General features: G+C 40.9%; 2 protein-coding genes across 6 annotated transcripts in view; both read right to left on the bottom strand.

The window, feature by feature from the left end:
* LOC124046216 (ena/VASP-like protein) overlaps nt 1-2,677 on the bottom strand; it is a 68,313-nt gene extending 65,636 nt beyond the window's left edge. Inside the window, exon 1 of the mRNA XM_046366344.1 lies at nt 2,162-2,677. Within this exon, the coding sequence (XP_046222300.1) occupies nt 2,162-2,166 (5 nt within the window). The 5' untranslated portion in view covers nt 2,167-2,677. The remainder of the gene's footprint in view (nt 1-2,161) is intronic.
* Nucleotides 2,678-7,389: 4,712 nt separating this feature from the next.
* Nucleotides 7,390-14,959, bottom strand: part of LOC124046217 (echinoderm microtubule-associated protein-like 1) — an 80,029-nt gene continuing 72,459 nt past the window's right edge. For all 5 annotated transcript variants that reach the window (XM_046366349.1, XM_046366348.1, XM_046366350.1 and 2 more), the window contains 4 exons: nt 8,697-8,784; nt 8,418-8,513; nt 7,848-7,978; nt 7,390-7,745 (listed from right to left, as the gene is read on the bottom strand). In XM_046366349.1, coding sequence (XP_046222305.1) covers nt 7,620-7,745; nt 7,848-7,978; nt 8,418-8,513; nt 8,697-8,784 — 441 coding nt within the window. In that variant the 3' untranslated portion in view covers nt 7,390-7,619. The remainder of the gene's footprint in view (nt 7,746-7,847; nt 7,979-8,417; nt 8,514-8,696; nt 8,785-14,959) is intronic.

Genomic DNA, 14,959 nt, shown 5'->3' on the forward strand with positions numbered 1-14,959 from the left:
CACAGTTGACAGTGCATGTCAGAGCAAAAACCAAGCCACGAGGTCGAATGAATTGTCCGTAGAGCTCTGAGACAGGACTGTGGCGAGGCACACATCTGGGAAAGGGTACAAAAACATTTATGTAACATTGAAAGTCCCCAAGAACACAGTGACCTCCGTCATTCTTAAATGGAAGATGTTTGGAACCACCAAGACTCTTCCTAGAGCTTGCCGCCCGGAAAAACTGAGCAATCACGGGAGAAGGGCCTCAGGGAGGTGACCAAGAACCCGATTGTCACTCTGACAGCGCTCCAGAGCTCTTCTGTGGAGATGGGAGAACCTTCCAAAAGGACAACCATCTCAGCACACCACTAATCAGGCCTTTATGGTAGAGTGGCCAGACGGAAGCCACTTCTCGGTAAAAGGCACATGACTACCCACTTGAAATTTGCCAAAAGGCCCCTAAAGGACTCAGACCATGAGAAACAAGATGATCTGGTCTGATGAAACCAAGATTGAACTGAATGCCAAATGGCACGTCTGGAGGAAACCTGACACCATCTCTATGGTGAAGCATGGTGGTGGTAGCATCATGCTGTGGGGATGTTTTTCAGCGGCAGGGATTGGGAGACTAGTCAGGATCGAGAGAAAGATGAACGGAGCAAAGTACAGAGAGATCCTTTATGAAAACATGCTCCATAGCAATCAGGACCTCAGACTGGGGAGAATGTACACCTTCCAACTGCAAAACGACCCTAAGCACACAGCCAAGTGGCCTCGCCAGAGCTCGGAATTGAATCCGATCTAACATCTCTGGAGAGACTTGAAAATAGCTGTGCAGCGACACTCCCAATCCAACCTGACAGAGTTTGAGAGGATCTGCAGAGAAGAATGGGAGAAACTCCCCAAATACAGATGTGCCAAGCTTGTGGCGTCATACCCAAGAAGACTCGACGTTGTAATCCCTACCAAAGGTGTTAACAAAATACTGAGTTAAGGGTCTGAATACATATGTAAATGTGATCTGTTTTTTGTACTTTTTAAAAATAAATTTGCAATCATTTCTAAAAACCTGTTATTGCTTTCCATTAATGGGGTATTGTGTGTAGAATGAGGGACAAACTATTTAATTCATTTTAGAACAAAGCTGTAATGTATCGAAATGTGGAACGCCAAGGGGTTTGAATACTTTTCGTAGGCACTGCATTTTATACATTTACAAAAAATATGGGGGATTGGAAATGATGCAGACAGTTACATTGATGGAAGCCAGTCTATCTGCATTATTAAAGCTGATCTACCCCCCCAAAGAAAAATAAATAAATGCAGCTAAACCAGTCAATAAAATAGTTTCTGTTGTCTCCTTTCAATGACAACATTGCTATTTCATGCAGACAAGCCAATAAAGGAAATGGATAGGTGTGTACAGAAGAAAGATGAATGGAATAGTATGCTATGGACTAGAGTAGGAAAAAAGGTTGATTCCATAGTTCTGTAGGCTACTCTATAGACCCCTTTCCTGTACAGGACACACTGACTTCACGCGCGACTATTGGCGGCAGTAAGAAAGCCATCACCATCTGTGGCCATTCAACATAGGCTAGATTTAAGTTATTACTTCGAAACAAAAACATTTTGGGGTTATGCTTACAGTGATGTTTTGCTTCTTGCTTGAACAATTGCTAAGACTATTTGTTTGGGATCTTTACAAAATGACTATTTTGGATGCATCAATTGTTAGCTAGACCAGTAAAATGGCCAAAGAGCCATTATACTTAAAAAACAAACATATTAAGCAGGACATTCTTACGAGCCTCAAAAGTAATGTGAAATCACACCTAAGCAACATGTAAATATAGTTTGTTTTGCTGGCGCTCTAGAAGAACAGCACCCTTGTTCTGCCACCAATTTGCGCGCATCGCCCTCGTGCAGCAATGTTTGCAAACGCAGAAAGGGGTTTGTAGTTCATTTTACCAGTGATCCTTCACAAATAATGGATTTTTCTATTGTTTAAATTATCTAATGTATGAATTGGCTACTTTGAAAATGTAGCCTACCATGTTGTGATGACTGATATACAATATATAGTGGAAACGTTCACATACACATTACTATAAAGGAACATGTCGCGTTCTGACAAATGATGCCACAATGCAAACCCAACACATGCGCAATTGCTTACCTCATTTTTCTCTCCTATTCAATGAGACGATGACATGAAAAAAATGGACGTATGTGGATGTTTACCTGTCAGACCGTTTGTAAAGCAGAACATTCTAATTCACTATAACTAAAATATCATTCACCAATGTAGGCTACACCAAGTATGTATGCCTGTTGGCAATGCAATGTCAGTCTGTTGCTGAAATGCAATGTGAGGGTACGAACGTTCTCTTTCTCTCTCAAAAGCTTTGCACTCCGTTTATTCTCTTGCATCCTTAATTCCATGTTCAAAAGATGGTCGCTGTTGTCTCAATTAGAAGACGGGGGGATTGTGGTTGAGTTATGGCTGAGTTGCCATATTTTCCCCGTATTTCTGGTATTTTGGAAAGTGGAGATTTCATAAAATAGCCGACATCAGCATGCTACCGGTCCATTGCTGCCCACTTGCGACGACCACCGAGAAAAGCATCCTATTCATCTTCCTCCTCCCCCCCCTCATCTTTCTCTCTCTCTCTCTCGAAAAGCATCCTATTCATCTTCCTCCTCCTCCCCCTCATCTTTCTCTCTCTCTCTCTCTCTCTCTCTCTCTCTCTCTCGCTCTCGCTCTCGCGCTCTCGCTCTCGCGCTCTCGCTCTCTCGCTCTCTCTCTCTCACACGCTCTCTCTCAGAACGACCATTCTCTTGCCTTCCCCTTTGAATAAATAAACATTGTAAGACTTCAACCATCTGCCCCCTTTATCTGCGTTTGGGTCTAAGACCAGCCCAGTGAGCACAAGATGTTGAAAATACATATTTTCAATGTCTTTTCAACCAAAAATGTTTTTCAATGTCTTTTCAATCTCTTGTGCTCATAGGGAATGACCCCTCAAATTAAATAATTCCATCTTGGTTACTTTGTTATGGTAACTTGTCACATCTGCATATGTCCAATTATGTTTAGATCTGCAAAAACAGGGCTTTGTTCAGGAGGCAAACATTGTGGAACATTGCTGTGTGGGTGAGCAATAGCCCCAAGACTGCCATGCAGCTCCCCTGGGACTGAAGACATTTCAGCACACAGAGAGAAGTAGGAGATTGAATTTCACTCAACTTTCTAGAGCAGTTGTCACCAACTGCTCAATCACGCTCAACATGTCGATCTCAAAGAAATTCCTAACCGATTACCAAACATTTATGGAAAAACCCAACATGCTGTTGGCGGTAGGTGCCACCGATTCCGCTGCCCTGCGTGTTGTGCCGTACCAGGCATAAAAGAAAGCTACAGTAAATTTGATACTGTGAGATTACAAAACCATGACTAGCGAGTAACTGTCAATGAATACAGCAAAGAGCTACTGTTTTTGAGTGAATTCCTGTTTAAGTTCTTACTTAGCACTGTCACTACTGTATATTCAACACTTTTATAAGCCATAAAATGCACGTTCTACTTATTTTCACACAGCGCTACACTGCGCCAGTAATGAATTGGTAGGAAAGTGTATCTCTAGGCTTGCGTTATTAGTGGCTTGGCTCTTGTTTAATATCAAATAATATTTCCCTTTCTCTGTTTATAGGAGTAACAACATGAATTTGTGCACGAGGAAGAAATAATGCGGTGCGACTCGAGTTTCGCCAGCAGCTGGAAGACAGTAAACCCTTTTTGGTCAGTCTCGCGGTGAATGTACTGTACACTAGATGGCGGTAATATGCAGCGTGCTGCTTAGGCCGCCCACTGTGACACGCTGTTGGGCGTGCTGGCAGCATGTGGCAGCGTGTTCGATTGTGCATCAATAATTCAGCATAGCAAGTTTGTATGAAGGTCTAGTTCAATAGTAATATCCTCTAAAATCAAATCAAATGAATTTATAAAGCCATTCTCACATCAACTGATATCTCAAAGTGCTGTACAGAAACGCTCTGGTGACAAACAAACTTTGCTGCCCCTGTTAACAATCGTCCACATGGCTAGGAGAACCTATTCAAGTAAGTAAATACATTTCGAAAATGTTTAAAAAATGATGTATTATTAGCTAACTAGCTACTTACAGTGCAGTCTAACTCAAATGAGCTAGCTAATGTTAGCTAGTCAGCTAGCATGCTAATTTGCGATTTTTGTAAGTTAACTTTATGATTTAAAAAATATGCTTAATCATTTGTCTCTACATTAACTAAGATATTCCTGTCAACTGTACATTTTTTAGCATGATTCCTTATGATGTTATAATCACTTACATTTGCTTCTTTAAAAAAAAAAAATTAATATATATATATATATTTTTTTTAATGGTACAACATTTTATTTCACAAGCTGTTGTTCCTCATACATCTCTCTCTCGCACAACACCGCTGTCAGCAAAGACTGTTTACTGTTGAGCTTTATGTACTTACAATATCATTAGCTAGGTAAAAAAAACACATTTTTACTAAAGCTATTGCACAGATGATTTCTGTTGCTAATTTTGTGATGTAATGAGGGATACGTCCCAAATGGCACATTACTTCTTTCGTAGTGCAATATTTCTGACCAGGCCCCATAGGGCTCATGTCAAAAGTAGTGCACTGTAAAGGGAATAGGGTGCCCTTTGGAACACAAAAGAGCAGGACCACAGCTTACATTTGCTTCCATCCAAGTATTTGAAGAAAGTCTACAGCCTAGGGTCACATAGTGTCACATTCGTAATGGGAACCACTCGATATGATTAGTCATTGCCCAGCGGTCGCCGCTGGTGATTTGCATGAAGTTGGTAAAAGTTCATATATTTCACCGACTCCCACGCCACCTTTGCACCGCCCAAAAGGTCCCCCGCCGTCTCCTTTTCTCACTGCTTTCCTTCCATTGAAATGAATGGGCAGCTGTGTTTCACTACGCGGCATCCTGTGCTAGTGTATCATGCCCGTGCTGCTCTCTCCCTCTGCTGAGACTGACCATCAGAAGCAGGTAACATCAGCCCAGTAAAATAAAGATCCTTTGTTAGTTAGTGAGTTATTAGCCCAGTTATAGATCATTTGTAGTCAGCAATAAGGGAGCGATTGCTTCCTACAATAGCACAAAACGTGTACATTTCTAGACATCTTTGAAAAGCGAATCGGGTAAAGAGCAGTGTTGTATTTTGAGACAGGCTTGAATAAGCCAAGTAGCCAATAGGTAGAGGGTAGTATAATTTGTCTGATTCTCTATAATAATGGTATGTGAATAAAAATGCATTTGATTTTGTAAAGTGATTTCTTGCATCAAACAAACACAACAAAATATTCAGTCACCTCCTTGTCTGAAGGGTAAGTGGATAAACAGGTTAATGTCAAGTCCTGCATGGAACACCACACATTGGCTGCTACTGTAGACTGAACTATAGAACAGCTATTTATTTGTTAAAATGTTATGGGATGCACTTTCTCCATTGTTTTTGATGGTAGGCCACTCTGGTAAGCCTATATTACGATCAAATAGCCACTAGCCAACTTGACCACTATTAAAACTGTAACTTAAAGTGGGTACAGCCTAAGTGTTCACAGTAAACACGTGCTGGAAGTTGCACCAAATGTTCACAATGTTCAAGTTTGTGCTTAGCAGACATGGAATTTGCGCTTAGCAGACATGGAATTTGCTAAGTGCCTAATTTTTTTTTTGAAGAAATTACATGAATAGAGCTGACGTGATTCTTCATCCTACATGTCAGAAAGACATGTTTGTTCTTCGTAGTATATTTCTATATGAACGTTCCACAATGTTGTGCCCTTCTGAATTCAGCACAGGTATAACCAATGTTATGCATGTTCTGGATACTTTTCATCACTTTTTATCACTATAAAGCAAACGCCAGATGAATGACCAGTCCATTTCAGACATTAGCAGTGTGGTACAGTTAACTCTTGGTGCGATTATTTTTCCTGGCTTTGGGAAAGCTTTCAATATGAATTACATGTTTCGTTCATAGTAAACAAGAGGCATGAGTCAAGACGACAAGGTCAGTGTGGTAGCTAAATCACAGGTTATTTTAAGCCTTGGAGAGATCAAAAACAGCTGTAAATATCAAGAGTGGGCCTTAAGCCTTGGAGTAGTGATTACTTACATTTACATTTAAGTCATTTAGCAGACGCTCTTATCCAGAGCGAATTACTTGTCTATGGCAAACAGTGCACAATAGGGGAGCACACATTAGGACATTTCACACTACTGAGCCAAACCGAGCCAAACAAGCTGTACTGAGCTAATCTGGTTAGCTTCCATGTAGTTACTGTAGCCGTGCTGAAAAGGACAATGTGAAAAGAAAATATTGAGTCAGCACTGTACGGATTGGTTCGGCACTATAGTGTGAAAAGGGTATTGGAGAGAGAACAATTACAGTGCAATGGTCTGATTAGTACAAACCTCTTATTTATCTAACTAGTTTGAGGACCATACAGGAAGATAAGGGAGGCTCAGGAAGGAAGTGACATCGGCAGCAGATATATAACAGTGCAATCCAAATATGTTTGAAATGTAGTTTAACTTCAGTCATTTGTGTCCCAAAATTATGCTTTTCAACAGGTGTAAATAATCATTGATTATTAATTTAAATAATTATTAATTTGTTTTTAAAGGGCTCTTTGAAATGCCAGTGTGATACTTTATCATGTATTATAGTTTGCAGAGCATTAGTGAAGTAGTCATTATGACACCATTCAATATCTCAGGAAGCAAGACAGTGGCAGCAGAGAGTTAATATCTTCATATTCCCATGTAGCGTCACAGAATTCGCATCTATTCAACCGCACACTTGGCCTAGTAACAAACTGCCTGGGGTAAACCTGATGTATTCATTATAAAATAAACATAGATATGATGAAATAGTGTAATCATATCAATATTGGTCATTTACTCAGCATCAGTTTGAACCAAATGTATGTGCACATAGTAAAAATGAAAACTTCCATTATGCATCCACTCTTACCCAGAGCAATTTGGCTAAAATGCCTTGCTCAACAGATTTTTCCCCTAATCAGCTTGGGGATTCAAACCAGCAACATTTTGCACACTGGCTCAACACTCTTAACCACTAGGCTACCTGCCATCCACTTTCAAATGTGGAGTGCTATCTCTACCAGGCCAGAGCAGAGTAAATTCAACTCCTAATTTTCTATTGGTTTCCTGAGGTGTGAAATATACAAAATAAAGGAGACAGACAGAACGATAAAAGACGAAACAATAGGTACTCCCTGTTGTATCATCCTTTGTTGCGATGCTCTTCGTCCCCAACCCACCCACCCACGTCCCATCCCACCCACCAAAAAGCTAAACTCTGGAGTGAAGTCAACCCTAGGAACAGATCTAGAATCAGCCCTCCCCAAATTCTAACCCATTAATGGGGTAAATAGAAACCTGATCCAAGATCAGCTTCTTGGGGCAACATCATTGTAAGCTCATTGTACAGGGAAGCCTCTATGAGTACAACCCTCCCCTTACCACCCTACCCTGATCCATAAAGAAACTGTCTGTCTGTTGCCCCAAAATGGCCACCTCACACTACCCGCCACTGCATGACGCTCATGTCCTTGCCCCCAGTGGAAACCAGGCAACTATCGTCAAACAGGAATTTTACGTTGGTCACATGACTGCTGTGTCCACCATAAACATGACTGGGAGCCTGGAAGAAGAAGAAAATCAATCAATCAAACTGCAATCAATGGCCTCACATCATCTTCACAGGCTCTTCTCATCTAAATATTCAATAGATTTTCAATCTTACCCGGAATTGAGAGCAGGGGAATGAGAAAAGTTGGACTTTTCCGAAGTTGTTTCCTGTGACGAGCAGCCTTTTGTCATTGGATCTGGAGACGGCGTTGATGTCAGTCCCGTCGGAGCCGTCAGGCCATAACCCTGTGGATCAGGACCAGAGTTACAGTATCTATCTCATTATGTTATACCCTACACAAAATGTTCAAAGTGAATGGTCATACAGTATGTAATCTTGGAAACTCAGAACAAAAATGTTGCGTACTGTAATTGCATCATATGCTCGATTAGGTTCTGAGGGGAGAAGTACTGACAAGACAAACAAAGTCTCCACCCCCATAAATTAATCTCTCAGCCAAAGTATGGGTCAAATGGCCCCTCCCCTTCAGAAATTTGAAAGATGCGAAATCGTGATTAGTCCAAATGCAGTGACAAAAAATCTGTGCACAGGGAAGTTCCTCATTAGTCGTCACATCCCAGTCTGTTGACAGATGCTATGATACCATCAAATGTTACGTCCATCTGTCCACGAGACATTGTACAGTATGTGTCCAGCAAACACATATCCAGCTGCATTGCTCACCAAAGACTTGGAAGCCCAGAGTGCAGTTGGACGTGGCCCAGGGGATGTCCCGTGTGGTCTCCACACTCACCACCTGTTTACACACTGATGGGATCCCTGGAATGACACAAAAAAACAAAACTCTTGTCGTCACACATTGTCAAACTTGTGTTTTAGGTAGTCTTTCATGACCTTGGCAACGGGATTGAAATGTGGAGGTGCTACCTGAAGTTTTCCAATAAGAACACAGATTTTCATTTTCAGTTTCAAAACAGCTTTACTGAACATGACAATACTTACAATAGAGTATCTCATAGTCTCCTGAGTTGGACACCAGGTACTGCGAGTCCACTGACCAGTCCAGATGGGTGATGAAGCTGGAGTGGCCCTGAGAGACAGAAAGAGAGAGACAGAGAGAGATTGTATGCAGCTGTAGTACAAAGGCAAGAGAACCCTGCTGCAGCAGAACTTCACTAGATAAGACATTTGCTGAACATTATTTATTCAAAACTTGAATACATGTAATTTTTGGAACATAAAAAGTATAACAAATATGTGAAGAAACCCTGCAGTTTTGAAACAGTGAACCGTTAAAGAACCAGTGCAGTCAAAACAGTTATTTTCTTGTGTTTTATACAGTACCAGTCAAAAGTTTGGACACACCTACTTATTAAAGTGTTTTTCTTAAATTTTTACTGTTTTCTACATTGTAAAATAACAGTGAAGACATCAGAACTATGAAGTAACACATATGGAATCATGTAGTAAACAAAAAAGTGTAAACATATTTTTTTTCCACAATTTGCATTGATGACAGCTTTGCACACTCTTGGCAATCTCTCAACCAGCTTCACCTGGAATGCTTTTACAACAGTCTTGAAGGAGTTCCCACATATGCTGAGCACTTGTTGGCTGCTTTTCCTTCACTCTGTGGTCCAAGTAATCCCAAACCATCTCAAATGGGTTGAGGTCGGGTGATTGTGTAGGCCAGGTCATCTGATGCAGCACTCCATCACTCTCCTTCTTGGTCAAATAGCCCTTACACAGCCTGGAGGTGTGTTGGGTCATTGTCCTGTTGAAAAACAAATGATCATCCCACTAAGCTCGAGAATGCTGTGGTAGCCATGCTGGTTAAGTGTGCCTTGAATTCTAAATAAATCACAGACATTGTCACCAGCAAAGCACCCCCACACCATCACACCTCCTCCTCCATACTTCATTGTTGGGAAACACATATGCAGAGATCATTCGTTCACCTACTCTATGTCTCACAAAGACACAGTGATTGGATCCAAAATGTTCCAATTTGGACTCATCAGACCAAAGGACAGATTTCCACCGGTCTTGTCACGACTTCAGCCGAAGTTGGTCCCTCTCCTTCTTCGGGCGGTGTTCGGCGGTCGACGTCACCGGCTTTCTAGACACCACCGATCCATGTTTAATTTTCGTTTTGTTTTGTCTTGATTATTTACACACCTGGTTTCCATTCCATTAATTATGTTCATTATTTAACCCTCTGAGTTCCTTCTCTGTTTTGTGCGTTATTGTTTGTCATGTGGGTTCTCGTTGTTTGTGCTTTAGTTTATTGTATATGTTCCTTGTTGGAATATTACCATTTATTGAGTAAATCGTCGATTATTACTCAGAACTGTGTCTTGCGCCTGACTTTGCCTTTATTCAATTTCACCAACGGCCTCACAGGTCAAATGTCCATTGCTGTTGTTTCTTGCCCCAAGCAAGTCTCTTCTTCTTATTGGTGTCCTTTAGTAGTGGTTTCTTTGCAGCAATTCGACCACACAGTCTCCTCTGAACAGTTGTTGTTCTGATGTGTCTGTTACTTGAACCCTGTGAAGCATTTGTGTGGGCTGAGGTGCAGTTAACTCTAATTACCTTACAGCAGTGGTCACTCTGGGTCTTCCTTTCCTGTGGCGGTCCTCATGAGGGCCAGTTTCATCATAGCGCTTGATGGTTTTTGCGACCGCACTTGAAGAAACATTCAAAGTTCTTGACATTTTCCGCATTGACTGACCTTCATGTCTTAAAGTAATGATGGACTGTCATTTCACTTTGCTTATTTGAGCTGTTCTTGCACCAATATGGACTTGTTCTTTTAGGAAATAGGGCTATCTTCTGTATACCACCCCAACCTTGTCACAACACAACTGATTGGCTCAAACGCATTAAGAAGGAAAGAAATTCCACATACTGTATGAACTTTTTAACAAGGCACACCTGTTAATTGAAATGCATTCCAGGTGACTATCTCATGAAGCTGGTTGAGAGAATGCCAAGAGTATGCAAAGCTGTCATCAAGGCAAAGGGTGGCTACTTAGAGGAATTTCAAATATAAAATATATTTTGATTTATTTATTGCTTGTTTGGTTACTACATGGTTTCATATGTGTTATTTCATAGTTTTGATGTCTTCACTATTATTCTACAATGTAGAAAATAGTAAAAATAAAGAAAAAACATGGAATGAGTAGGTGTGTCCAAACTTTTGACTGGTACCGTATACATTTCCACACTATGAGGTAGGAATAATAATGTGAAATTGTGAAAATTATGATAATGCACTTTGAGTGTAAGTGCTGTTTGAAAGGGCCGGCTGAAATGTCAACCTGTTTTGGTTGGATGGTCTATTAAATGTGTTAATAGACAAATAAGAAAGACAGTTCCAAACCTCTCTGCCAATAACAGCTACTTTGCAGTTTTTCCCCTCCCCACTCCCTGACAGTACTATAAACATTATTGTTTGAGAAATTGCTCTTTGCTCAGAAGCAATTTTTTTGTTGACAATTTTTATTGAAAACTTAATAGTTACCCAGAAATGATTTGATATTGAGATAAAAACGACTGCATTGGTCAACTACCCCTTAACGTAGAACAAACTTCTCTGGTTTTAGACGGCCTATGTGGTATTGATATAAGTCAAACGTGTGAATAGGATACTTTTGGCCATAAAGCCAGACGTGTCCAAAAATGAGTGTTGTTGGGGAGTTCGTCATGAGTGACTGCAGGGTTGGGTATGGATTACAATTATGCCCACTTGCCCAGTGCCCACTAACACGTGAGAAACAGCTATGCTGATTGTGCTCTATCAGCTGAGCACGCTCTATCGCAGGTATCATCATCTAAAAGCAGTCGCTGACAGATTTTTTTTCTCTAGGGGATGGCCGGGGGGTAGCATAATTACAAATCATTTGTAGACTGCAAATTGTCCACAAGAAGCCCAAACGGATATAATGTTTGACTATACATAATAATTTCAAACGTTGCTCACATTTGTGTATGATCACATGTAGTGTCTCTCTATTATGTGTGGGAATAATTGGGAGCAGAGTTCTTATATAAAAATCACTAGGAGCTGATTTCCTGGTGTTTTTACAGTCTTAAAAAAAATGTTTTTGCTCAGAGAACTTGGGGGGCCAAGTAAAACCACCAGCGGGCCAAATTCGGCCCATGGGCCACCAATAGGGGATTCCTGCTCTATCCAATCACAGCAGCCAGATCCTCCAGACAGTGCGACAATATGCATGTGTGTTTTGTGTGTGTGAGCGTATGTAGTGTGTGTATGTGTGTGTTAAAGTGTAGTATGTGTGAGTGTGTGGGTAGAGTCCAGTGAGTGTGCATAGAGCTTTTGCAAGAAGGTCAGAGCAAATGAAAATTGCAATGCAAATAGTCTGGATAGCCATTTGATTAACTGTCTTATGACTTGGGGGTAGAAGCTGTTGGTCCCAGACTCCCAGAGAGAGCTGGCTAGAGTCTTTGACAATTTTTAGGGTCTTTCTCTGACAGCACCTGGTAAAGAGGTCCTAGATGGCAGGGAGCTCAGCCCCAGTGATATAGTGGCACTATCCTCTGTGGCTCCTGCAGTCAGATGCCAAGCATTTGCTATACCAAGTGGTGATGCAGCCCATTAAGATGCTCTAAATGGTGCAGCTGTAGAACGTTTTGAAGATCTGAGGGGTGATGCCAAATCTTTTCCGCCTCCTGAGGGGAAAGAGGCATTGTTGTGCCCTTTTTACGATTGGGTTTGGACCATGATGGATCCTTAGTGATGTAGACACCAAAAAACTTTAAGCTCTCGACCCACTCCACCAAAACCCCCATCAATATGAATGGGGGTGTGCTTTCATGCGTACATGTCCTGGCAATCTGTCTGGCCCTGTGGCCTTGTGAATGTGTTGGGGATAGGGCTGTCTACTGCCCCCGCTGGAGTAATTGCGTGCCCATAGTAAACATAATTTATTTTTGTCAAAAGTTGCTAATATATGCAAATAAAAAATATTATTGAATAGAAAACACTCTAAAGCTTCTAAAACCGTTTAAATTATGTCTGTATGTAAAGCAGAACTCTCAGGGCAGTCATTCTCCCAAACTCTCTCTCGTCATCAGAAAAGTTGGCCCAAATTTGACGTCATCGCTCCCACCCTTCCCAAGCACTTACAGGTCTGGGAACAGTCTCTCTCTCTTCAGTGCGATCTCAGCTTTCAATCGGGCTTCTCATTGTGAGAATCGCGCACTCACGAGAGTTTTGGCGGGCCGAAACATTTCGGTCACGCAAAAAAATCCGGTCCTGTCTTTTTTCAAAGATCGATTATACAATTGCGTTTCTGTTCGTCCTCACGATTGCTGTACACCTTTATAACATGTTAAAGCTTGATTATGAAGTTAGTTTGACAAGTTTAATCGACATATAATATGTAAGTTCAACGTTTTGGTGCGCATCCACTTGACTTTTGGCTACATTTCAACCGAAATGTGTCGTGTTTGAGAACCGAAAGACACAGACTGCAAAACTAAACGCTGTTTTTGGTAAGTATAATTCCTTCCAGTTCTTCTGATGGAAGAACAGCAAAGGTAAGGGAATATTTATGTAGTAAATTTGGGTTTATGTGGACTCCAAGATAGAGGAGCCATAATGCTACTTTTTGAGCGCCGACTCATAGTATAGCCTAGTGAACGAAACCTGTAACGTTAAAAATATGTCATGTATTGTCATGTTATGTCTTGTTCCTGTTCTTTCTCTTCTCTTCGTTTCCCCCTGCTGGTCGTATTAGGTTACCTTCTCTCCCTCTATCTCTCTCTCTCTCTATGGTCCCTTTCCTTCTCCCAGCTGTCCCTCATTCTCCTCTAACGACCTCGTTTACTCTCTCACACCTGTTCCCTCTTTTCCCTCTGATTAGGTCTCTATTTCTCTCTCTGTTTCTGCTTCTGTCTTTGTCGGATTCTCGTTTGCTTCGCCCTTGTTCTGTCCTGTCGTAATCTGCCTCTTCATTAGATGCTGCGTTTGATCAGGTGCCTCTGTCCTCTACGGTCCGCGCCTACCCGGAGGGACCTGCAGTCTGTTGCTGCTAGCCCTGCTATTCTCCTCTACTGCTAGAAGGGGACTAGTCAACCGATACATCTGAAGAGGATTTATGTTTTCCCTGTGTTTGAACATTAAAAGACTCTGTTTCTGTTAAACCGCTTTTGGGTCCTCACTCACCTGCATAACAAAATAAATGTAACACAGCGATTGCATTCAGAAGAAGTGTATCTAACTATATATATGTAGAACATGCATATTTAGTCAAAGTTTATGATGTGTATTCCTTGTTAGCTGACGTTATCTGCCGGAGCTATCGTCATTTCTCAGGACATTTGAGTAGCATTTTTTGAACGATGCATCATTGTAAACAGAGATTTATGGATATATATAGCATATTATTGAAAAAAACATAAATGTACTGTGTAACATGTTATATTACTGTCATCTGATGAAGATTTCAAAAGGTTAGTGCATTATTTTTATTTTTTGTTGATTGCATATTTTTTTCAACTTGGCTATGCAAATTAGCTGGGTCTTCGGTGGTGGTTTGACATAAATATGTGCTATGTTTTCGCCGTAAAACATTTTAGAAATCTGACTTGCTGGGTAGATAAACAAGGTGTTTATCTTTCATTTGAGCCATTGGACTTGTTAACCTCTTGCTTCTACCTGGCACGCAGGCGTCCCATCTAGAGCTCTGGAAATGCAAATGCGCTACGCTAAATGCTAATAGTATTAGTTAAAACTCAAACGTTCATTAAAATACACATGCAGGGTATTGAATTAAAGCTACACTTGTTGTGAATCCAGGCAACAAGTCAGATTTCTAAAATGTTTTACGGTGAAAACATAGCACATATTTATGTCAAACCACCACCGCAGACATAGCTCATTAGCATAGCCAAGTAGGAAAAAATATGCAATCAACAAACGCAGGATTAAAAAAATAATAATTTCACTAACCTTTTGAAATCTTCATCAGATGACAGTAATATAACATGTTACACAGTACAATCATTTTTTTTCAATAATCTGCATTATATATCCATAAATCTCTGTTTACAATGACGCATCGTTCAAAAAATGCTACTAAAATGTCAGGAGAAATTAAATAGCTCCTTTATTGCTCTTATTCATGGTTTAGTGTTGCTTTCCTTGTCTACATGGCTCGCGTCACTGGACAGCTAGTGGCTGGGTGTCCCTTTGCAATCCGTGATAGTTCGCAAGTCCTGCCACATCCAAAGAGCAT

The sequence above is a fragment of the Oncorhynchus gorbuscha genome, linkage group LG10 (genome assembly GCF_021184085.1).
Source record: "Oncorhynchus gorbuscha isolate QuinsamMale2020 ecotype Even-year linkage group LG10, OgorEven_v1.0, whole genome shotgun sequence".
Lineage (NCBI taxonomy): Eukaryota > Metazoa > Chordata > Actinopteri > Salmoniformes > Salmonidae > Oncorhynchus > Oncorhynchus gorbuscha.